Source organism: Pimephales promelas, chromosome 13 (assembly GCF_988280905.1).
Source record: "Pimephales promelas chromosome 13, fPimPro1.hap1.1, whole genome shotgun sequence".
In the NCBI taxonomy this organism is placed as follows: domain Eukaryota; kingdom Metazoa; phylum Chordata; class Actinopteri; order Cypriniformes; family Leuciscidae; genus Pimephales; species Pimephales promelas.
Window position 1 is genome coordinate 31,737,710 of NC_142781.1, and position 25,284 is coordinate 31,762,993.

At 41.6% G+C, this 25,284-nt stretch overlaps 4 protein-coding genes across 4 annotated transcripts; all 4 read left to right on the forward strand.

Annotated features, from left to right (window-relative positions):
* Positions 1 to 731: 731 nt before the first annotated feature.
* Positions 732 to 1,769, forward strand: LOC120460184 (trace amine-associated receptor 13c-like). The gene has a single exon (XM_039647843.2). The coding sequence runs from the start codon at positions 732 to 734 to the stop codon at positions 1,767 to 1,769; it is 1,038 nt and encodes a 345-aa protein (XP_039503777.2).
* Positions 1,770 to 7,820: 6,051 nt separating this feature from the next.
* Positions 7,821 to 8,849, forward strand: LOC120460178 (trace amine-associated receptor 13c). The gene has a single exon (XM_039647833.2). It carries the CDS (start codon positions 7,824 to 7,826, stop codon positions 8,847 to 8,849), a length of 1,026 nt encoding a protein of 341 aa, XP_039503767.2. The 5' UTR covers positions 7,821 to 7,823.
* A 4,854-nt stretch (positions 8,850 to 13,703) lies between these two features.
* On the forward strand, positions 13,704 to 14,810 carry LOC120460217 (trace amine-associated receptor 13c-like). The gene has a single exon (XM_039647879.2). It carries the CDS (start codon positions 13,745 to 13,747, stop codon positions 14,735 to 14,737), a length of 993 nt encoding a protein of 330 aa, XP_039503813.2. The 5' UTR covers positions 13,704 to 13,744; the 3' UTR covers positions 14,738 to 14,810.
* Positions 14,811 to 21,357: 6,547 nt separating this feature from the next.
* On the forward strand, positions 21,358 to 23,585 carry LOC120460213 (trace amine-associated receptor 13c-like). The gene is made up of 2 exons (XM_089118250.1): positions 21,358 to 23,201; positions 23,516 to 23,585. Exon 1 carries the CDS (start codon positions 21,358 to 21,360, stop codon positions 22,519 to 22,521), a length of 1,164 nt encoding a protein of 387 aa, XP_088974376.1. The 3' UTR covers positions 22,522 to 23,201; positions 23,516 to 23,585.
* The last annotated feature ends 1,699 nt before the right edge of the window (positions 23,586 to 25,284 follow it).

A 25,284-nucleotide genomic window follows, 5' to 3' on the forward strand; every position in this document is an offset into this window, starting at 1 on the left:
ATCTCAATGACAAAAAATAACACCGATTAAAACCATACTGTTATATGTATAAACCAAGCAGCAACCTTCCGGTCTCTCTCTTGAATCCAACACGGAAGTGAATAAAACTGCAATTCATCGACTGGCCTCTAGAAACAGGCTCCAAAAGAGAGTCAATCCCATAGACCTCCCATGTTAAAATAAACTTTAAAGCTGAAAAAAAAAACTGTTTATATCCTGGTACAATCTATATAGCTAATTTTGCCCTTTATGAAAACTGTGAGGGGGTGAATTTTTTTATGACTCATCATTTTAAATTGTATTAAGCCTTAAAGTTCAGCATAATTAAGGGGCGTGGCCACTTGAGTGACAGGTGGATTGCTGCTACTGTCACTACTAGCCGTTTGTCTGTCTGTTAGCGTCACTTCACCTCAACTAATCGTGGCTTTTTTGCCCAGTTTTGGTTATTCGGAAATGAGGCGTGGTGACGCACTGGCAAGATGACGACGGTTGGCTCTGGTCACTTTGGACTTAAAAATCAGTGAAGACGTCAAAATGACGTCATAGACACTATGTTAGTAGACAAACAGAAAATTTAAATGATGTAATTTCAGAGTAGAGTTCTTAATTGTCATTTGTTGTCTTGTGATAATATGGGAGGGCCAGAGAAGAGCATGAAGAGTATTTAAAGGACTAACCAGTCCAGCTAAAGCAGAATGTACTAGATTCTTGTTTTCGTAGACTAAGAAAACATGACAGGCAGGATGGATTTATCTTCACAAGAATACGATCCCACTGAGTTTTGTTTTCCTGCAGTGAACAACTCTTGTCTTAAAGGCACACACCATGTGTCCACTCAGACTGTGTTGTATCTCATATTAGTGTTGGCGATGACTGTGACTATTCTTGGAAATTCGGTGGTCATCATCTCCATAGCGCACTTCAAACAGCTCCAGACTCCCACTAATATCCTGGTGATGTCTCTGGCTCTTGCGGATCTGCTGCTCGGACTGGTGGTCATGCCTTTCAGTATGATCCGTTCTGCCGATGGTTGCTGGTACTATGGAGATGCTTTCTGTTTGCTCCACTCCACTTTTGACTTATTTCTCACATCTGTGTCTATTTTGCATCTTGTTTGTATTGCTATTGATCGACATCAGGCTGTGTGTTATCCTCTTCAATACCCAACGAGAATAACCATATCTGTTGCATGGGTCATGGTGCTGATAAGTTGGATCATGGTTGGATTATATTCATACGGTTTATTGTACTCAAAAGCAAATGTGGAAGGACTGGAGGAATATATTAAATCAAGATACTGTATAGGAAGTTGCAGTCTACTTTTCAGTAAATTGTGGTCAGTTTTAGACACATTACTTACTTTTTTCTTGCCTTGTTCTGTCATGGTTGGATTTTATGTGAGGATTTTTGTAGTTGCAAAAAAACATGTAAGAACTATCGGTGATGCAAACCATCATGAAAAAGAGAATGTGTTTAAGAGCTCTCGACGATCTGAGCGCAAAGCAGCAAAAACTCTCGGTGTGGTCGTGGGTGCCTTTATTATTTGCTGGCTGCCGTTTTTTATTAACTCTATGATGGATCCCTACATTAATTTTTCCACCCCAGTTGCTCTTTTTGAAGTGTTTGTCTGGTTAGGTTACATTAACTCAACCATTAACCCCATTATATATGGCTTTTTCTACCCATGGTTTAGAAAAACCCTTTCTCTCATTATAACAATGAGAATATTTGAACCAAACTCGTCTGATATCACTGTTTTCACCGTTTGACTTTATTTCATTGCGATCTAACCTCACACAAATAAAGAACAGTGTAAAATCCCATGTGTTTTATCTGTGAAAAAGATAAGCCTATATAAAAATGAAAACTTTTTGAGGGGAAAAAAGTAAAGGCATCCATCTTAGTTCAGTATGTTGTGATTGTGAAACAGGCATGACTGTATTTTAAACATAAGCATATAAATAACAGGTCCAAAAACTGCCCACTCAATAAGTTGGACATGAGGAGAAAAATTAGGAAATCCTCACTCACTTAAACAGTATGTGTACCGAGTGCTGCAGTATATGCATTTTTGTAGGCCAATCACCCTGGTCCACATCACCCAGGTCCCCTCAACAAAAACACAATAGGATTCTTTGCAGACAATAAGCTCTGTAACTAACAAAAGTTTATGATTCTCACATATTTTGTTCGTCATGATAATCTTTACAAATGAACCCAACTTTTCAAGTGTAAAGACAGCCAGCAGAAGTCAAAACCTAAACATAGACTATAAACAAACCATGGTCGCATGACTTCAAAATCATCACCACTAAGCTTCCGACAAGTTACTCATTCAGTCTTTGTTTAAAAAATGTTCCCTGAAATTTAGAGTCATAATAGTGCAAGTGGAGTATAGTCCTATTTAGACACATTAGTCCCATTTGTTAGCAACCACCTTTTACAAGGCAAGTAACAATAAATAAATAAAAAACACATAAGAGGGTATTACTGATGATTTTTATTTTTTATTTATTTTATTTATTTGTGGAATAAAACAAGAACAAATGTTCTTGTGTTTGCCAAATACCTTATTTCAAGCACATTTCAACAACAACCCATTCAAAAAAATGTTTTTAAATTATGTCATGCCTGAACCACTCTTTTATGTATGACAAATTGCATCCCGAATTATGAAAAATAATAATAATAATAATAATATTAAATGACATGAATGAACATCAGAAGGTATGTTGAAAGAGTAGGCTACTAACTAACCAAAATGATTCATGCCTCATACAGTATAATCGCTCAAGCAATGTTTCGACTGTGGAAAGACGTAAAAAATAGCATGTAAACATGTCACTGTTAAGTTTTCTCAGAAAAACCATTCAATGTACATAGCTTAATAGTCAGCTAAATAAACTCCAGAGAGGAGTGTTTTGTGTTCATTATATTTGAATTTACCTTGTTCTTCAGTTGTGGCCTTATGGTTAGAGGGTTGGACTTGTAACCCAAAGGTTAAGGGGTTTGATTCTAAATACCTGCAGGAAATGACTGAGGTGCCCTTGAGCGAGGCACCTATCCCCCAGCTGCTCCCCGGGGGCCGTAGTGAATGGCTGCCCACAGGTTCTGTGACTGTTTACACAAGTTCAAAAAAAAATTGACAAGGACTATACCCGATATATTTCCAAAGGAATTGATATCAAATCAAATAGTTTAGAATCTGATTAAATCCCAAGCTTTTTGATAAAGATTGAATCAAATCGTGGAATTGTCAATACTTGTCCTAAACCTTGTTCATCTCAATGGCAGTAATTTGGCTGGCCAGAAGTAGCCCACATGTGTTACACACTGACTACACTGACAGATGGAGACGAAGACCACTACAACAGAGCACATGGGACTGAAGACCCCTATGGTGGAGCAGGCGAAGCTGAAGACCCAGGGGAGCCAGTGGTCCTGAAAACAGTGGACCAAATCGGTACTGATCCATGCTGGATACCGTGGCAAAACTGAAGCGGAGCATAGTGAGATTATTTACAGCCTCAATGGCCATAACAGGGAGCTCAGAAAGTTCAGAATCGTCTTCCGTGGCTGTGACTGGGCAGATAAAGGGTTCAAGAATAGCCTCCTTGGCCGATTCTGGACAGGCAGAGAGTTCATTGATGGCCTCCTTGGCCATAACAGGGCTGGTAGAGAGTTCAAATTTGACTTTTTTGGCAGTGACTAGGCTGACAGAAAGTTCATATCATGACGAGACGAGACTCTGGCGCGGCAGCCATGTCGTGAAGAGACAAGACCCTGCCGTGATGGCCATGTCGTGAAGAGGCAAGACTCTGCCGTGACAGCCATGTCGTGAAGAGACAAGACTCTGCCGTGACGGCCATGTCGTGAAGAGGCAAGACTCTGCCGTGATGGCCATGTCGTGAAGAGGCAAGACTCTGCCGTGACAGCCATGTCATGAAGAGACAAGACTCTGGCGTGTCGGCCATGTCGTGAAGAGACAAGACTCTGCCGTGACGGCCATGTCGTGTAGAGACAAGACTCTGCCGTGACGGCCATGTTGTGAAGAGACAAGACTCTGCCGTGACGGCCATGTCGTGAAGAGACAAGACTCTGGCGTGACAGCCATGTCGTGAAGAGGCAAGACTCTGCCGTGACGGCCATGTCGTGAAGAGACAAGACTCTGGCGTGTCGGCCATGTCGTGAAGAGACAAGACTCTGCCGTGACGGCCATGTTGTGAAGAGGCAAGACTCTGCCGTGACAGCCATGTCGTGAAGAGACAAGACCCTGCCGTGACGGCCATGTCGTGAAGAGGCAAGACTCTGCCGTGACAGCCATGTCGTGAAGAGACAAGACTCTGCCGTGACGGCCATGTTGTGAAGAGACAAGACTCTGGCGTGTCGGCCATGTCGTGAAGAGACAAGACTCTGCCGTGACGGCCATGTCGTGTAGAGACAAGACTCTGCCGTGACGGCCATGTTGTGAAGAGACAAGACTCTGGCGTGACGGCCATGTCGTGAAGAGGCAAGACTCTGCCGTGACGGCCATGTCGTGAAGAGACAAGACTCTGGCGTGTCGGCCATGTCGTGAAGAGACAAGACTCTGGCGTGACGGCCATGTCGTGAAGAGGCAAGACTCTGCCGTGACGGCCATGTCGTGAAGAGACAAGACTCTGGCGTGACGGCCATGTCGTGAAGAGGCAAGACTCTGCCGTGACGGCCATGTCGTGAAGAGACAAGACTCTGGCGTGTCGGCCATGTCGTGAAGAGACAAGACTCTGGCGTGACGGCCATGTCGTGAAGAGGCAAGACTCTGCCGTGACGGCCATGTCGTGAAGAGACAAGACTCTGGCGTGACGGCCATGTCGTGAAGAGGCAAGACTCTGCCGTGACGGCCATGTCGTGAAGAGACAAGACTCTGCCGTGACGGCCATGTCGTGAAGAGGCAAGACTCTGCCGTGACGGCCATGTCGTGAAGAGGCAAGACTCTGCCGTGACGGCCATGTCGTGAAGAGACAAGACTCTGCCGTGACGGCCATGTCGTGAAGAGGCAAGACTCTGCCGTGACGGCCATGTCGTGAAGAGACAAGACCCTGCCGTGATGGCCATGTCGTGAAGAGACAAGACTCTGCCGTGACGGCCATGTCGTGAAGAGGCAAGACTCTGCCGTGACAGCCATGTCGTGAAGAGACAAGACTCTGCCGTGACGGCCATGTCGTGAAGAGGCAAGACTCTGCCGTGACGGCCATGTCGTGAAGAGACAAGACCCTGCCGTGATGGCCATGTCGTGAAGAGGCAAGACTCTGCCGTGACAGCCATGTCGTGAAGAGACAAGACTCTGCCGTGACGGCCATGTTGTGAAGAGACAAGACTCTGGCGTGTCGGCCATGTCGTGAAGAGACAAGACTCTGCCGTGACGGCCATGTCGTGTAGAGACAAGACTCTGCCGTGACGGCCATGTTGTGAAGAGACAAGACTCTGCCGTGACGGCCATGTCGTGAAGAGACAAGACTCTGGCGTGTCGGCCATGTCGTGAAGAGACAAGACTCTGGCGTGACGGCCATGTCGTGAAGAGACAAGACTCTGGCGTGACGGCCATGTCGTGAAGAGACAAGACTCCGTGGCGTGACGGCCATGTCGTAAAGAGACAAGACTCTGGCGTGTCGGCCATGTCGTGAAGAGACAAGACTCTGGCGTGACGGCCATGTCGTGAAGAGGCAAGACTCTGCCGTGACGGCCATGTCGTGAAGAGACAAGACTCTGGCGTGACGGCCATGTCGTGAAGAGACAAGACTCTGGCGTGACGGCCATGTCGTGAAGAGACAAGACTCCGTGGCGTGACGGCCATGTCGTAAAGAGACAAGACTCTGGCGTGTCGGCCATGTCGTGAAGAGGCAAGACTCTGGCGTGACGGCCATGTCGTGAAGAGACAAGACCCTGGCGTGTCGGCCATGTCGTGAAGAGGCAAGACTCTGCCGTGACAGCCATGTCGTGAAGAGGCAAGACTCTGGCGTGACGGCCATGTCGTGAGAGACAAGACTCTGGCGTGTCGGCCATGTCGTGAAGAGGCAAGACTCTGCCGTGACGGCCATGTCGTGTAGAGACAAGACTCTGCCGTGACAGCCATGTCGTGAAGAGGCAAGACTCTGGCGTGACGGCCATGTCGTGAAGAGACAAGACTCCGTGGCGTGACGGCCATGTCGTAAAGAGACAAGACTCTGGCGTGTCGGCCATGTCGTGAAGAGGCAAGACTCTGGCGTGACGGCCATGTCGTGAGAGACAAGACTCTGGCGTGTCGGCCATGTCGTGAAGAGACAAGACCCTGGCGTGACGGCCATGTCGTGAAAAGACAAGACCCTGCCGTGACGGCCATGTCGTGAAAAGACAAGACCCTGCCGTGACGGCCATGTCGTGAAGAGACAAGACTCTGGCGTGTCGGCCATGTCGTGAAGAGACAGACAAGACTCTGGCGTGATGGCCATGTCGTGAAGAGACAAGACTCTGGCGTGACGGCCATGTCGTGAGAGACAAGACTCTGGTGTGTCGGCCATGTCGTGAAGAGACAAGACTCTGGCGTGACGGCCATGTCGTGAGAGACAAGACCCTGGCGTGTCGGCCATGTCGTGAAGAGACAAGAATCTGGCGTGACGGCCATGTCGTGAAGAGACAAGACTCCGTGGCGTGACGGCCATGTCGTAAAGAGACAAGACTCTACCGTGACGGCCATGTCGTGAAGAGACAAGACTCTGGCGTGACGGCCATGTCGTGAGAGACAAGACCCTGGCGTGACTGCCATGTCGTAAAGAGACAAGACTCTGGTGTGTCGGCCATGTCGTGAAGAGCCGAGACTCTGCCGTGACGGCCATGTCGTGAAGAGACGAGACTCTGGCGTGACGGCCATGTCGTAAAGAGACAAGACTCTGGCGTGTCGGCCATGTCGTGAAGAGACAAGACTTCGTGGCGTTTACTGTAGGAGCGTCGAGTTCCTCATCAGCCACTCCAGCAATAAATGATGAACTACTGTAGTCATTAATGACTAATGTAGGGAATAGTGATTGAGGGTTTAGGGGGCGACTTTGGATTCAGCCAAGGGCAACAGGAAGTAAATACAACTCAACATTGGCACAAGACAAAAGATCATCTAAATAAGAGTGCATGAAACAGAGATATAAGCTGCATCCCAATTCAGAGGCTGCATCCTTCGAAGGACACGGACTTCAAAGCCAAATGCATTTTTTCAAATTTGCATCATTAGATATTTGAGTAAGTTAAAACCCAATACTTTCGTTTAAAAGTTTTTTTCGGCAAATTTCTCTCAAAAATAAAATCCTGTCGTCACTGGCACACAGTGAATTCTGGGGTAGGCAAGGCCTCGAAGGTTACATCTGTTATCCTTAATTTCAGTGGAAACGAAGGCCGCATTTGAAGGATGCAATCTCTGAATTTGGACGCAGCATCAGGGAATGGTGACAATTGGCTGCTAACGTTGCTCATTAATTCCCGATATTTTTTAGATTTGTCATCAGATAAATGGTAAAGCTTTCAATTCTCTTGCCATTTACACAATTTTATTTGAAATATTTATATTTTTATGTAGCAAGATGAATGATTATTAAGTAATGTACAAAACAGAAATTTTAAATAATGTGATTTCAGTCTGTATTTTTTTTTTTACTCTTAATTTTTAATGAGTGCTTGATTGTCATTTGTTGCCCTGAGATGATGTGGGAGGGTCAGATAAGAACATGAAGAGTATTTAAAGCCCTAACTAGACTAAATTCAACTTTGGTTGGACTAAACAAAAATTTGATCTGTTCTTGTTTTCTGAGACAGGCAGGATGGATTTATCTTCACAAGAATACGATCCCACTGAGTTTTGTTTTCCTGCAGTGAACAACTCTTGTCTTAAAGGCACACACCATGTGTCCACTCAGACTGTGTTGTATCTCATATTGGTGTTGGCGATGACTGTGACTATTCTTGGAAATTCTGTGGTCATCATCTCCATAGCGCACTTCAAACAGCTCCAGACTCCCACTAATATCCTGGTGATGTCTCTGGCTCTCGCGGACCTGCTGCTTGGACTGGTGGTCATGCCTTTCAGTATGATCCGTTCTGCCGATGGTTGCTGGTACTATGGGGATGCTTTCTGTTTGCTCCACTCCACTTTTGACTTATTTCTCACATCTGTGTCTATTTTTCATCTAATTTTTATTGCTATTGATCGACATCAGGCTGTGTGTTATCCTCTTCAATACCCTAGGAGAATAACCATATCTGTTGCATGGGTCATGGTGCTGATAAGTTGGAGCATGGCTGCATTATATTCATATGGTTTATTGTACTCAAAAGCTAATGTGGAAGGAATGGAGGAATTTATTGAATCCACATACTGTTTGGGAAGTTGCATTCTGTTTTTCAATGCATTGTGGTCTGTTTTGGACACGTTACTAACTTTTTTCTTGCCTTGTTCTGTCATGGTTGGACTGTATGCAAGAATTTTCGTAATTGCAAGAAAGCACATTAGAACTATCGGTGATGCAAACCAGCATGAAAATGAGACAACGTTTAAGAGCTCTCGACGATCTGAGCGCAAAGCAGCAAAAACTCTCGGTGTGGTCGTGGGTGCCTTTATTATTTGCTGGCTGCCGTTTTTTATTAACTCTATGATTGATCCCTACATCAACTTTTCCACCCCAGTTGCTCTTTTTGAAGCGTTTGTCTGGTTAGGTTACATTAACTCAACCATAAACCCCATTATATACGGCCTTTTCTATCCATGGTTTAGAAAAACCCTTGTTCTCATTATAACAATGAGAATATTTGAACCAAACTCGTGTGATATCACTGTTTTCACAGTTTGATTGTATTTCTAATCTCACTATGCAGCACATGCATCCTTTTGCAGATCACATAAAGTGCATTGTAAAATCAGGTGTTTAATCTGTGATAAATTAAAGGGTGATCTAAAGTCAGATCTTTGGCACACTTGCAGTGTATTATTGTGTGTTATGCATGACATTAAAAACACATTGCATTAAATCAAGATACTCTATAAGAAGTTGCAGTCTACTTTTCAGTAAACTGTGGTCAGTTTTAGACATATTAAAAACTTTTTTCTTACCTTGTTCTGTCATGGTTGAACTGTAAGTATTTTTATAGTTGCAAATGTAAAACATGTAAGAACAATCGGCCAGGCAAACCATTATGAAAATGAGTGTAAAGCAGCAAAAACTCTCGTTGTGGGTGTGGTCGTGGGTGCCTTTATTATTTGCCGGCTGCCGTTTTTTAATAACTCTATGATTGATCCCTACATCAACTTTTTGAAGTGATTTTCTGGTTACGTCATATTAACTCAAACATAAGCCTCATCATATATGGCCTTTTCTATCAATGGTTTAGAAAACCCCATTTTTTCATTATAACAGACTCTTTTAACCAAACTTGTCTTATATCAATGTTTTGATGTTTTCCAATGTTTGACTTTTTTTTTATTGCAATCTGACGTCAGTGAGGAACAGTGTAAAATGCGTTTTACCTGTTAAAAAGATCAAAACAGTGGCCAATATAAGAATTCAAAAAAAAAGAAGCAAAAGCAGTCCATCCATCTTAGTTTAGTACATTGTGAAGCAGACGTGACTATTTTAAACATAAACATACTGTACATAAATACCAGGCCCAAAAACGGCCCTCTCGTTTTCTAGGCCTGTAGAAGCAAAAATGAGGAAATCCTTACACATTTATAAACAGTATGTGTATAGAGTACTGTTGTAATGATGTTTTTTTGTAGGCCAACCCAGAAGTTTGCATCACCCTGGTTCCCTCAACAAAAACCCTATAGGATTTTTTTGCCTTGGCTTTTGAATTATTGCAGAAAATAAGCTTTGTGGCAAACAAAAGTTTATGATTCTTAAATGGTTTGTTAATTTCAGTAATCTTAACAAATGAACAACTTTTATGAATTTTGAAGTGCAAATATAGTCCGCAGAAGTCAAAACCTAAACGGCTAAATGAGACTAACACAGGCACGTGACTAGAGTAATATAGGTTCATAGAGTTATAACAGTTTGCAAAAGCATGATTATACTTGTTTTCCTGTTGGGCCTGATGACGTTTAATGCCCTCACAACCACTTGTTTAGACTCTTGTTGCAAACCACCTTTTACACGACAAGTAACAGCTTTTTTTTTGAATCCCTAGATAGTATTACTGATGTATTTTTTATCATAGATTAAAATGTGCAAAAAATTTGTTTGTGTTCACCACAGACTTTATTTCAAACACTTAAAGGTTGTATCAGTGATTGTGGGTAACGTCATTTCTGTTTGTGTGTTTGAAGCGAGATCCCAAACAAACCAAGTTAGCTCGCCCCTCCCTCCCGTTTCGTGCAGCATGAAAAAAACGATCATGCATGCGCATTTCTTAAAGCGATATAAACACAATATTTTCAGATTGACGATGTACCTCAATGATGGCTAATTCTGTGAACAGAAAAATGTGAACTTGGCTGCTTTGGATTACAAAGTATAATGATGTATAAAAAATCTGCAGTTGAGCCATGTCATATCATACAGCTATTTTGCTGGTGCTTCAATGGAAGTAGTGTTGCTAAAGTTGAGTAAATCTGGTATTTTGGCCGAAATGAGCGATATTTATAGGCTAAGGCCAGTTAGGTGCGCTCTGACGTATTCAGCGCCAAGTCAGTCGATCGGTCGCACGTTCAGAGGTGCTCGGCCATTGGATGTGCAGTTGTATTGCGCAGCCAATAAGCGAGCTAGACACTCTGCTGGGTTTCACTGTGCAGCTGCACTGCGTTTTAAATTAAAGCTCCAATATTTTGAGGAAAAGGAGCTTCCCCACTGCGTATTAGCTACAAATACAAAGTGACCGTTCTCGAATGGGAACCCTGTCAGTTGGTACAGTGAGTACGGATTTACTCAAACATATATTAAATAGTAAAGAATGGTTAAATAAAAATATAATGAATATGTAATATAGTGCATAGAGTAGTGCAATCGGCTCAGCTGATTTGGGGGCAGTTCAGCGACGCACAGGTAGATCTGTTTGCCTCCCATTACTCTTCCCATTGCCGCCGGTTTTACTCCCTGACCAAGGGGACCCTCACCACGGATGCACTGGCGCACTGTGCAAGATCAGGGAGAACAAGGAGCAAGTCATTTTGGTTGCGCCTAACTGGCCCAACCAGACTTGGTTCTCTGAACTGGTACTCCTTGCGACAGCCCCTCCCTGGCCAATTCCTCTGAGGAAGGTCCTCCTTTCTCAGAGACCTCTTCGCCACCTGGTGTTCTTCTGGCCGAGAAGACCCCAGAAAAAGCCAGATGCTCTCCTTCATCCAAGAAGGGTTGGAACGAAGGCTGTCTCCTTCCACCCTCAAGGTTTACGTGGCTGCTATCTCTGCACCATGACCTCCTGAAGTCGAAAACAGTTGGTCGGCACAACCTGGTCATCAGGTTCCTGTAGGGGGGCCAGGAAATTAAATCCTCCTCGCGCTCCCCTCGTACCCTCTTGGGACCTTGCAGTGATCTTATCTGCCCTGCAGAGAGCTCCCTTTGAGCATTTGCAATCAGTTGAGCTTAGGTTCCTGTCTATGAAGACAGCACTCCTGGTTGCATTGGCCTCCATCAAGAGGGTAGGGGACATGCAGGCATTTTCGTTTGATGAAGGGTGCCTGGAATTCGGGCCGGCTAATTCTCACATGATCCTGAGACCCCAGCCTGGATACGTGCCCAAGGTTCCCACTACTCCCTTTCAAGATCTTATGTTAGACCTGAAAGTGCTGCCCCTGGAGGAGGCAGACCCAGCCTTGGCACTGCTCTGTCCAGTACGTGCCCTCCGTGCCTACATAGATAGAATACAGTCTTTCAGAACCTCAGACCAGCTCTTTGTCTGTTATGGTGGGAAGCTGAAGGGAAAGGCTCATTACAAGCAAAGGTTTTCTTACTGGATAGTGGATGCCATTGCTTTGGCATACCAGCAGCAAGTTCAACCATGTCCCCTTGGGGTTTGGGCACTCTCCACACGAAGTCTGGGCTTTAGTCTTGGGCTTCCTTGTTGGCCTGAAACGAGACTTCCTTAGATTTCCACGACGCATGAGCGAGAATTGTGATCTCCTTCAACTACTTCAGTTCAGTTCTCGCGCATGCGTCGTGGAAATCTAAGTAAGTCTCGTTTCAGGCCAACAAGGAAGAAAAGGAATAGTCGAATAAAGTCGTGATTTTTGTTTGTTTTTTCGCACAAAAAGTATTCTTGTCGCTTGATAAACGTATAGTTGAGCCACGGTAGTCACATGGAATATTTAAACATTTTCTTCATTGACTTTCTGGGCCGTCAAGAGCCAGTCCCTTAGGCAGCCAATGTGGTAGTTATACAGCTCTCAAATTTAATCAAAAATATCTTCATTTGTGTTCCGAAGATGAACGAAGGTCTTACGGGGTCGGTACAGCATGGGGGTGAGTAATTAATGACTTAATTTTCATATTTGGGTAAACTAACCCTTTAAGTCGATTATGAAATTGTAATAATACATTTACCTGACATAATAAATTGTTATATTCGTTTATTCTAACAGACTTTGACTTTATTTTCCTAAGAGTTAAAAGGAATAGTCAAACATTCACGTATATTTAATGATCCACAGATATCATTGAAAAAACCTTTTCATATACAGTATGGAGTCAGATGAAATAACGAGTTAATATATAAGATAAATGTATTGCATTTTATTTAAAATCCCTTTGCCATGAGAAGAGACTCAACACGCGTGAAACCTTCACCTCTTATCGATTTAGCAGGCCTATAAGGCGAGGCTATTCACTGCAGTTCGCTCTCAGACCCCCACGCGGTCGAAACTACGATGAAAATCCCATCCTAGATCTCAGACGCTTGAATAAAGCAGACGAATCCTTGCGCAAATTCGCATGAGGGTCTGGTTTATCTCACTGGAACTGATGCTTATTTTCAGATTCAAATAATTCCCCACCACAGGCCTTTCTTGCGATTCGCCTTCAAGGGTCAGAGTTATCAGTACATCGTCCTGCCGTTTGGCGTGTCTTTACCACCCCGTACTTTCACGAAGTGTACGCCAATCATGCCTTCATAAACACAATCATGCAAAGAAAAAAAGCAGTAAACCACCCCTTTAAGACAAAACAATGCCACCAACATAGCCTATTTTAAAATCAGTGTAAGTTACCTTCACTTCTTTCAGTTAAATTAGCTCAAACATGCATTTTGTCTCAGGCTAGCTTAAAGGGATAGTTCACCCAAAAATGTAAATTTTGTTATCAATTATTCATGCTCAAGTTGTTCCAAACCTGAATGAGTTTTGTTCTTCTTCTGAACACAAAAGTAGATATTTTAAGTAATATGGGTTACCAACAGTTGATAGGTCTAATTAACTTATAGTATGGGAAAAAAAATACTATGGAAATCAATGAGGCCCATCAACTGTTTGGTTACTGTCATTCTTTAAAATATCTTTAATTGAATTCATCAGAAAATTTTGGTTGAACCTTTAAAGCCTTGCCTGTGAAACAGGGGGATTTCATTTAAATTGCAATTGATGTTAATCAACATGTCACAATATAAGATGGATTCATAAAAATAGATGTATTAATGCTTACAATTATTGGTCACTCCCATAAACAACGTGTCATTTGTCTTATATAAGCAAACTGGCAGTCCAACCATCATAGGATTTTGGATCTGCATCACATGGGCAGTGAAGAAGACTTTCTCCATGGAATATATTGAGCATCAGTGCTTTCCCATCCGGAATACAAGCTGCTCTCTGGACTTTCATTTGAATTATGTCAATGTATTCTTTTTCTTGTACATATCTACAATCTCTGTGCTGACGGTGTGTGGAAACCTACTCGTCATCATCTCTATAACAGTTTTCAAGCAGCTTCACACACCGACCAACCTCCTCATCCTCTCACTGGCCGTATCTGACTTCTTGTTGGGAATTTGTGTGATGCCGGTTGAAAGCGTTAGAAGCATTAACTCCTGTTTTTATATGGGAAAGTCGCACTGTGGTATCTATAATGTAATTACGTCCTTTTTTGTGTCCGTGTCCCTCGTCAACATCATTCTTGTGGCTCTTGATCGTTATTTTGCTGTGTGTGATCCACTCCTGTATATGTCCAAAATGACAGTGAGAAAAACACTGATCTGCATAAGTTTAGGATGGACTGGAACCATCATTTATAATCTTGTACCAGTGAATTTTGGACACTTAACCCTGACAGGAACAACTGTGATCTGTTTTAGAGAATGTGCAGTGTCTTTCAGCAACGCCTTTGGTTTAGCCGACTTGATAATGAGCTTCATTGCTCCGTGTATAGTGATAATAACCCTGTATGTAAGGATTCTCGCAGTGGCCTTGAGACAAGCAAAATCCATCTCCAAATTTGCAAAGAAAAGAGTCTCTCAGAAAAATCTCAAATCCTCCAGGAAATCAGAGGTGAAGGCAACAAAAACATTGAGCACAATTGTCTTTGTGTATTTCATTTGCTGGGTTCCCTGGTATATAAGTATGCTTAATATCCAACAATTTCAAAAGTCATATTTGAACTTCTCTGCTTTTCTGTGTTTATTTTACACTAATTCATGCATTAATCCATTTATATATGCAATATCTTACCCCTGGTTCAAAAGGTCAGTGAAGCTTATTGTTAGCCTAAAAATACTGCAGACAGAAACTAACAAGTTAAACTTGTTTCCTGAATAGTGTTAATATGAAAATGCATTTGTTACAAAAATATGTTTGAGTTGTTGATCTTCTTGGCCTTTTGATAAAAGAAAATGATCTTCAATCTTTTTACAACCTTCTTTCTCTTTGTTTAGAATGACAATTTGCAAAAAAGTGGAGTATCCGTTTAGAGATGTATCACCCATTATATTTACAACTACAATCTTTTTTATGTGGATCAAACAGACATAACGTACAAATAAACATCAGCTTATGTCTTTGGTAATAGCACTCACCCAGTACTTTTTACCTATTAAATTACATGTTAAGGGCCAATGCAACCATTATAATGTAGTATTTCATCTGCCAAGAAGTGATTGATTGAAAGGTTATTTCTGCCCTGAAATTAGTTGATTATATTCATGAGGGTTAAATCTGACTGATTATAACTCATCTACTACTTTTTACCTCTCAAAATAATTGTATGACACTTATGAAAAATTCTACATTTCATTACGCTTGTTTGAATGTACTATAGCATACATTTCAATGTTATTGGAGGACAGAAATCTCAAAGCATTTTTTTTAAAAACAATATATGTGAAAAAAAATATTATGTAATATTTGCATATAAAAATATATATATTCTTATTTACAGAAAAAGTGATAGTGTCCCTGAATGTGAATGTGATCGCTGATCTTTCTAGGTTTGGTGACTCATTCTGTGATCTCCATCATGTCTGGGTCAAGTGGAGTTGATGCAAATTTGCTGTCACACAATATAAGTTCAAATATCCAGAGAATAACACTGCTGAGTGAGTCGATTTTACTCAATACCTCTTTATTTGTGTGATGTGTGGACTGTTTGAATAAATGTTACATAAAAAGTGTGAGTTTGAATCACTGATTTTGCCAAATACATTTTAAATAACCATCCATTTTGGCATAAAACTAACTAGAAAACTGCTGATTCAGTCCTTGCAATAAACAAGACCATTTTAAACTACTACATTATGTCTAGACTGGTCTTCACCTGGGTGTTTAACCCTGCCGCCGGATAAGTTAATTGTCTGGTTTCTGTTGTCACAACTTCAGTTACTTGTGAAGTTAGAAAAATACAGTACATGTACTAACCACAACATGTAAAATAAAGTATAGGAATCAATAATAAATGGATGGTTATTAAAAAAAACCATAATACACACTTTTACATAACCCAATAGCATGGGAGGTGTGCTTAAAAGTGGTTTCAGGTCTTGCCTTTTTTTTGCCAGCTAATGAAATCCAGCAGATGATGAGACATTTTGGAACAGCACAAGACGACTATCCTGCGACAAACATTGTGAGTCGAATACAAGCAGCCAGTTCCCTTTCCTTTTTCACACGCATAAAATAAATAAAACAGTTTTATATGAAAATGCAAATATATTTGGGTTACGGTTAGGTGCTTTCACATGCTTTCTTACTGAAATGATTTTTGCATTGTGCACAGTGTATAAAAATGTATAAAGGTTTGATCGTGGTTAGAGATTTTTCTCCATTTATAAACTATAAAACATTGAGGTAAAAATGCCCATTTAGACTTTTAAACCATTTTAAATATTATGCACTCAGAAACAACACAGGCACATGTGGTATGTTATAAACCCTAATTAGAATTTAAGATTAAAGGTTGATCTGAAATCATAAATAAATAGGTAAAGTTAAGTCTGTCAGTCCAACTAGTGGCCTGCATCACAAGTCAGGGTTTCAAGTTTTCAATATCATCAAACAAAAGCAGTTCAAATTAGTTCAGATTAGATGATGTCACAAGTGAATATAGGCCCACATGACTCAGTCGCTTATAGGATATATAATATGGGATATAGAGTTAGAATGTAGGCCCAGACGCTTATGAGGTCGCTGGTGGGGAAACAGGGGACCGTGGGCTCCCCAAAACATAGCAGGTGGGGGATGAGCCGAGTCACTTCTCCAAGCGGCAAAATCCGGCCTATGAGAAGAAAGTTCTCTGGGTCGAGACGGGGACGGTTTAGAGGATTCCCTAACCCTCCTGGGCATAAACTGCTGAGGGCAGCTGACTGGGATTTTGTGGCCCGAAACTTTTCAATCACAGTGTTGACTGCCTCCCCAAACAGTCCAGATTAGCCGCGTTTCCACTGCCGGGCCAGGGCCGGGCCGTGCTAGTGCGTGCCAGGGCCAGTCGCGTTTCCACTGTCACTTCCGGGGCTTGATCGGGGCTTCCTCAGGGCCAACGGCCAGGATTTCTGGCCCGTCGAATACCTTGGGCCAGAGGGGGCCAGCTCGGGCTAGAGGCGTGCTCAAGGTAAAAGGCGGAGTTTATCGGTGTTATGGAACGTTATGATCTGAAGCAAGATGCACATAGGGGTGTCCATGTTTAACCGATTAACCGTTTAAAATTGCATAACATTTATTATGTTATAATAATAACATAATATGACCCAAATGTTGCGCATTGTTAGGCTATATATAGCTACATATCGACGAATTTTCAGATATTTGTTTGATTTTTTTGCCCCTTAAACATTTAAAATATTTGACAAATTAATATGAAAAAAATATATATGTTTTACTTGTTTTCTGAGGCCAAATTAGAACCTGGAAATGATATTTTCCCCGCAGTGCTGAATGAGAAGAGCCGTAACTACAGCCTATAAGGGGATTTATGGGTGATTTATAGGCTATAATAAATGTGTCTGATAATAAAATAATATAAAATAACGAGGCATTAATTGTTTATTAATAAAATATTGTTTTCTAAATGATTTTCGGCTAAAAACATATCTCCATCTCCGGATGCACATTTAGAGAGAAATTAAGCTACATAAACATAGAAGATATTGGCTTTCGATTCGAATTTGTTCGTTTTAAATTGGACATTTAAAGTGTTAATCTACAAAGGATATAACCCCTGTAGACTAAAGCTTTAAATGTCCAATTTAAAACGAACAAATTCGAATGCGGTGGCTGTTTCAGGTCTCGCGCTTCAGTTCACGGAGATCATGAAGCGCGCATTGATTAATTGTTAAAGCACAACGTTTTCTTGTTATAAATAAATTTATTTGCGAATAATGTATTATTATTTTCTGTATGACCAGAAATTAAAGAGTATTTTAAGTTGTTTCCACTAAAAGAAATGCAATGAAACTGTTCACATGGGCGTCTCGCAGCCATCAGTGCATGCTCCACACACACTGGATATGCGCTGATATTTGTCAAAAATATTGTGTTTATTTGTGCTCTGTTCCTTTTTTGGATAAAAGGCGTCTTCTATATGCAGCCTAATAAAATGTTACAATAATGATGATGATGGTTATTATTATTATTATTATTTGCAGACACGGAGTTTTTGTGAAATGGACGTTTTGCTTATTTTCAATTGGCAATTTCAGTTTGAAGGGTGATGGAAATGGGGCTTTAACTGCTCCGTACTTGCTGCGTTTTATTTCTATAAATTAATTTCGTTTCAAATGGGGTCCAATCAGTTATTAAAGGTGTTAAAAATTTACTCTGTATCTCAAGGTTGCGGCGCGCACACTATGCACCGAGTATTAACCGATGGGCCTCGGTTAACGATTAATGAATAACTTGAAAACGTGCCCGCAGCCCTACTTGTTATATCGCGCAAAAAAATCGCTGCTTGAAATGGAGAATCGCCTGTACTGGTCTCGGGACACTATTGCAGCCACTACGGCAGTTGAGTTAATATACATGCTATCTTCCTAATTTAAAAAATAAATTAATTCATAATACCCGCTGAAATGGGTTGGGTTTTATGACGTTTGATCCTGAAAGGCGTGTTAGGGGTGGGGTCTGGGGCAGCGCTGTGGGGCTACTGGCCCGGCAGTGGAAACGCAAGCCCGGTGCTTGAGGCCCGAGGCCACTAGCTCGGCCCGGCTCGCTGTTAGCTCTGGCCCAGCCCTAGCCCGGCAGTGGAAACGCGGCTATTGAGAAACTGGGGCGTCCAACGGGAAATCCTTCTCTTTGTCACGGATCTCCGTGAGATTGATTCATAGGTGGCGCTCTGCAGCAATCGTCCCCACTATGGAATGACCTATAGCGCGAGTGGTGCTTGGTGGCTCTTAATGCCAGATCCTTGGCCTTGCGAAGCTCTTTGACAGCTAATGGTGCGTTCTATTATTTATCCGTCTCGGAGATCCGAATCGGAAGACAGACGTTGCCTAGCAACACGCCCCCTTTCCTCGGATTTCTCCTCTCGGACGTCGGACAACCGTGAGGACACCGAGCAAGAATTCCGTTTCAGAATTCAAGATGGCTGCGCCCTGTGTGACTTGTAAGTATCAATTGTTTTCATTGTTTTTGAACCGCATCAGGATTTTAAATGACGATTATAATCACTCGTAAACTGCGTCCCCTGTAGGTATGGGAATCGGATGTTGTGAGTAAAACTACTAACGTTGCTAACAGAACATTAACATGAAATACATGAAATAAAGTGAACATTTTCAAGTTCAAATGGCTGCGTTTTGATAAGGTGTAGTCATAATATATTTTTAATGGAGCTGTATGCAAGAAATGTTTTTCAATTAATCATACATTTTCCCTGACATGTCTATACATTAAGAAATCATGTTCTTTTCAAATACTTATATCACTGACAACACTAGTCCGGCCAGGATATTGTCATTTAAAAAGTGAAGTCGCAGGCCTCGACTGATGTTGATGTTATCAAGTTGTGTTTTGATTCGTCACGCTCCACCGATCTACCAATCACGGACTCAGTAGTGTTGCAGCATTTGGGTTGCCTGCTCTTCTCTAGTTACCGCAGCTGCAGATACAAACGTGTCGGAATCGGATAAAAAAATTCTAACGTTGTGAAACCCCAAAAAACTTGATATGAATCGAAATACTTTGTTACAGAGTCCAAAATAAATAATTAACAGAAAAAACCTCACTGTGTTGGACTCGTCACTTGCCATTGGAAGCTTCTTGTAGCAGCCTTTATTCCTGCTGGAACCTCCATCTGGCAACCTCGAGTCATGGGAGAAGGCGGGGATACACCCTAATTTGAAAGTGATTGCAGTACCAGTTTTGGCCACAACCTTGCATACAGCTCCTTTAATGTAAGTGCCTGGTACTCAGCCAGTGCTAGCATTTCAACAGCTTTCCGGGTGGCGTCCATTTTTTTCTCCAACTCAGAAGTGCAAAACATAATATGCTTGAAGTGTGGACGTGACGTCATATCCGAGGTCCGAGCCGGTTCGTTGGCTATAATACAACGCAACATCAGGCTAGCTTAAAGGGATAGTTCATCCAAAAATTAAAATGTTGTCGTTATTTATTCACGTTCAAGTTGTTCCAAACCTGTATGAGTTTCGTTCTTCTTCTGAACACAGAAAAATATATATTTTAAGTAAAATGGATTACCAACAGTTGATGAGTCTTATTAACTTATAGTTTGGGAAAAAAATACAATGGAAATCAATAGGCCTTTATCGCATCAAAATAGAACGCCGGAAGTAACCGTCAAAAATAGCTGAAGCAGTGTACTGCGTCTTCCGGTTATTGCGTTCGAAATGGCTGCCTGTTATCGCTGGACTAGCACTTCTCTCTCGAATCTCCCAAAAGTTGGCCAAGACGATATGGTGCCTCCAGTTGCCTGATGGTTTCGGCAGCAGCATCAGCATCTAGTCCACCTGCGGAGTCGCGGGGGTAATTGTGATCACTGGCGGCCGCGGGTTGTTGATCCTCCGCGACTGTGGGCTGTTCATCCGCGTTCTCTATAGCAGAGTCGCTATTCTGTGACTCTTCAATTAACGTTACTTCAAAACGCGCATTAACCCGATCGAAAACTGACTGGCGAAGCACACGAGTCTACCCCCAGCTGTTCCACGAAAATCGACTTGGTGTAGTACCGGATTTTAGTCTCCTCCGCCCACTTTTCGAGACGTAAATGCTTTCCTCGTCAAAGTGCAAGCTGCATACAAACGTACTACCCCGACTTATATGGAACAAAGGACCTTCGTCCCTCCTTATCAATCTCACCCAAGCCTTGCGGAGGTGTTCGTCTTTTGGGAAGTCATGGAAGCTAAGGTATGGCTGTCTTTGTTTTGATGTTGAACAACCCGGTACACTGCAATGGGCTCTATGCACGGCGTTATTTCCGGTGAAGGATTAAGGATGCTCGATAACTTCCGCCGATCATAGAGTCCAATGCAATACCGAGAATTTATATTGAATTTAATACTCCATGGTTATACTAATGAAACGTTAGTCACAAAAACAGATAAAACAGACACCCCTCGTTGTGTTTATGCTTCTTTTTAAAATTATATTAAATAAACATAACTATATATAAAATTACATCTAAACGTATGTACGTTTCGTTTCAAAGACGAGAGGACAGTAAATATTGAAGACTCTGTCATAATCCCGTTTTCTCCGGTTTTCCTCCGCTTTAATCTACACAACCGGAAATGGACGAGCATCCTTACGTCAAATGCGGAACTTATGCGTGCATATAGCCCATAGCACCGGCGAGAGGAGGCAGCCATAGTTTATCTGGTAACTAAGTAACCACCGGAAGTGCGAGTACACTGCTTGGCGATTTCGAACGTTCCAAACCAAGAAATGTGATAAGGCCTATGAGGCCAATCGACTGTTTGTGATAATTGTTAAATATGATAATTGTAAACTCTCATGACTGTATATGCTTACAATTCTTGGTCACTCCCATAAACAACACGTGTCATTTGTCTTATATAAGCAAACTGGCAGTGAAACCATCTTTAGGATTTTGGATCTGCATCACATGGGCATTGAAGTTTAAAGCAGTGAAGAAGACTTTCTCCATGGAATATATTGAGCATCAGTGCTTTCCCATCCGGAATACAAGCTGCTCTCTGGACTTTCATTTGAATTATGTCAATGTATTCTTTTTCTTGTACATGTCTACAATCTCTGTGCTGACGGTGTGTGGAAACCTGCTTGTCATCATCTCTATAACAGTTTTCAAGCAGCTTCACACACCGACCAACCTCCTCATCCTCTCACTGGCTGTATCTGACTTCTTGGTGGGAATTTGTGTGATGCCGGTTGAAAGCGTTAGAAGCATTAACTCGTGTTTTTATATGGGAAAGTCGCACTGTCGTATCTATCATATAATTTTGTCCATTTTTGTGTCCGTGTCCCTCGTCAACATCATTCTTGTGGCTCTTGATCGTTATTTTGCTGTGTGTGATCCACTCCTGTATACGTCCAAAATGACAATGAGAAAAACACTGATCTGCATAAGTTTAGGATGGACTGGATCCATCGTTTATAATCTTGTACCAGTGAATTTTGGACACTTAACCCTGACAGGGACAACTGTGGTCTGTCTTAGAGAATGTGCAGTGTCTTTCAGCAACGCCTTTGGTTTAGCCGACTTGATACTGAGCTTCATTGCTCCGTGTATAGTGATAATAACCCTGTATGTAAGGATTCTCGCAGTGGCCTTGAGACAAGCAAAATCCATCTCCAAATTTGCAAAGAAAAGAGTCTCTCAGAAAAATCTAAAATCCTCCAGGAAATCAGAGGTGAAGGCAACAAAAACATTGAGCACAATTGTCTTTGTGTATTTCATTTGCTGGGTTCCCTGGTATATAGGTATGCTTAATATCCAACAATTTCAAAAGTCATATTTGAGCTTCTCTGCTTTATTATGTTTATTTTACACTAATTCATGCATTAATCCATTTATATATGCAATATCTTACCCCTGGTTCAAAAGGTCAGTGAAGCTTATTGTTAGCCTAAAAATACTGCAGACAGAAACTAACAAGTTTAACTTGTTTCCTGAATAGTGTTAATATGAAAATGCATTTGTTACAAAAATATGTTTGAGTTGTTGATCTTCTTGGCCTTTTGATAAAATAAAATGATCTTCAATCTTTATACAACCTTCATTCTCTTTGTTTAGAATGACAATTCACAAAAGTAAAATACATTATAATTAGGTGTTACAGTGTGAAGAGTGCTGTAACTGGATAGCGGCCAACTTTTGAGTTTTGCCTGATTACTGAATGGATTCGAAAATGGTCAAATTCAACTGTTTAACTCCGCAGGAGTTTTAAAATGAGCCTATTTCCAAAAAAAGTGGAGTATCCGTTTAGAGATGTATTACCCATTCTCTTTACAACTACAGTTGTTTTTATGTGGATCAAACAGACATAACGTACAAATAAACATCAGCTTATGTCTTGGATTATAGCACTCACCCAGTACTTTTTTACCTATTAAAATACATGTTAAGGGCCATACAACCAGTATAATGCAGTATTTCACCTGCCAAAACATGACTGAAGCCTTATTGATTGAAAGGTTATTTCTGCCTTGAAATTAGTTGAATTGTGAATGTGATCACTGATCTTTCTAGGTTTGGTGACTCATTCTGTGATCTCCATCATGTCTGGGTCAAGTGGAGTTGATGCAAATTTGCTTGCACACAATATAAGTTCAAATATCCAGAGAATAACACTGCTGAGTGAGTCGTTTTTACTCTTTATTATCTCTCTATTTGTGCGATGTGTGGACTGTTTGAATATAATAAATATGATAAATGTTACATAAAAAGTGTGAGTTTGAATCACTGATTTTGCCAAATGTATTTTAAATAACCATCCATTTTGGCATAAAACTAACTAGAAAACTACATGTACTAACCACAAAATGTAAAATCAAATGTAGAGGAATCAATAATAAATGGATGGTTATAAAAAAAACATAATACACACTTTTACATAACCCAAAAGCATGGGAGTCTCAGTGGTGGTCTCAGGTCTTACCTCTTTTTGCCAGCTAATGAAATCCAGCAGATGATGAGACATTTTGGAACAGCACAAGACACGACTATCCTGCGACAAACATTGTGAATTGAATACAAGCAGCCAGTTCCCTTTCCTTTAATTTATCACATGCATAAAATAAATAAAACAGTTTTATATGAAAATGCAAATATATTTGGGTTACGGTTAGGGGCTTTCACATGCTTTCTTACTGAAATGATTTTTGCATTGTGCACAGTGTATAAAAATGTATAAGGTTTGAACATGGTTACAGATTTTTCTCCATTTATAAACTATAAAACATTGAGGTAAAAATGCCCATTTAGACTTTTAAACCATTTTAAATATTATGCACTCAGAAACAACACAGGCATATGTCTTATGTTATAAACCCTATTTAGAATTTAAGATTAAAGGTTGATCTGAAATCATAAATAAATAGGTAAAGTTAAGTCAGTCAGTCGAACTACTGGCCTGCATCACAAGTCAGGGTTTCAAGTTTTCAATATCATCAAACAAAAGCAGTTCAGATTAGATGATGTCACAAGTGAATATAGGCCCACATGACTCAGTCGCTTATAGGATATATAATATGGGATATAGAGTTAGAATGTAGGCCCAGACGCTTATGAGGTCGCTGGTGGGGAAACAGGCGACCGTGGGCTCCCCAAACCATAGCAGGTGGGGGATGAGCCGAGTCACTTCTCCAAGCGGCAAAATCCGGCCTATGAGAAGAAAGTTCTCTGGGTCGAGACGGGGACGGTTTAGAGGATTCCCTAACCCTCCTGGGCATAAACTGCAGAGGGCAGCTGACTGGGATTTTGTGGCCTGAAACTTGTCAATCACAGTGTTGACTGCCTCCCCAAACAGTCCAGATTGAGAAACTGGGGTGTCCAAGAGGAAAACCTTCTCTTTGTCACGGATCTCCGTGAGATTGATTCATAGGTGGCGCTCTGCAGCAATCGCCCCCACTATGGAACGACCTATACCGCGAGTGGTGCTTGGTGGCTCTTAATGCCAGATCCGTGGCCTTTCTTTGACTGCAGCTAATTGTGCGTTCTATTATTTATCCGTCTCGGAGATCCGAATCGGAAGACAGACGTTGCCTAGCAACACGCCCCCTTTCCTTGGATTTCTCCTCTCGGACGTCGGACAACCGTGAGGACACCGAGCAAGAATTCGGTTTCAGAATTCAAGATGGCTGCGCCCTGTGTGACTTGTAAGTATGAATTGTTTTCATTGTTTTTGAACCGCATCAGGATTTTAAATGACGATTATAATCACTCGTAAACTGCGTCCCCTGTTGGTATAGGATAAAATGGGTTTAAAAAATGGGTTACCAACAGATGATAAGTCTTATTAAAGGGACACTTCACCCATTTGCATTAAGCTTTGTATCTTTAGAAACCCAGTCATATTTCTGAATGGTCATGGTTTATTCCCTTATTTTCCCCTGAGATGGGAGAAATAAGGATTTAAGTGTTTTACTTCCTGCTTATTATGACGTAAAAATCGTCATTTTGCGTCATAATAAGCAGGAAGTCATATTTCATTAAAATGTGTAAAGACTACAAACTGTCACAGTCCTTCATCTGCACCAGTCTGTCTTTGTCATCTGGACTACACGTCCCAGGACCCTCTTGTCTCCATACCTGAACTCACTCCCTCATCAGCCACCTGTTCCTCGTCTTGTTCATCCGTATCACCTGTCTTCACAACGTTATGTTTGATTCTTGCCTGTATTTAGTTTGCTTCAGTTCAGTTAGTCATTGTCAGTAGTTT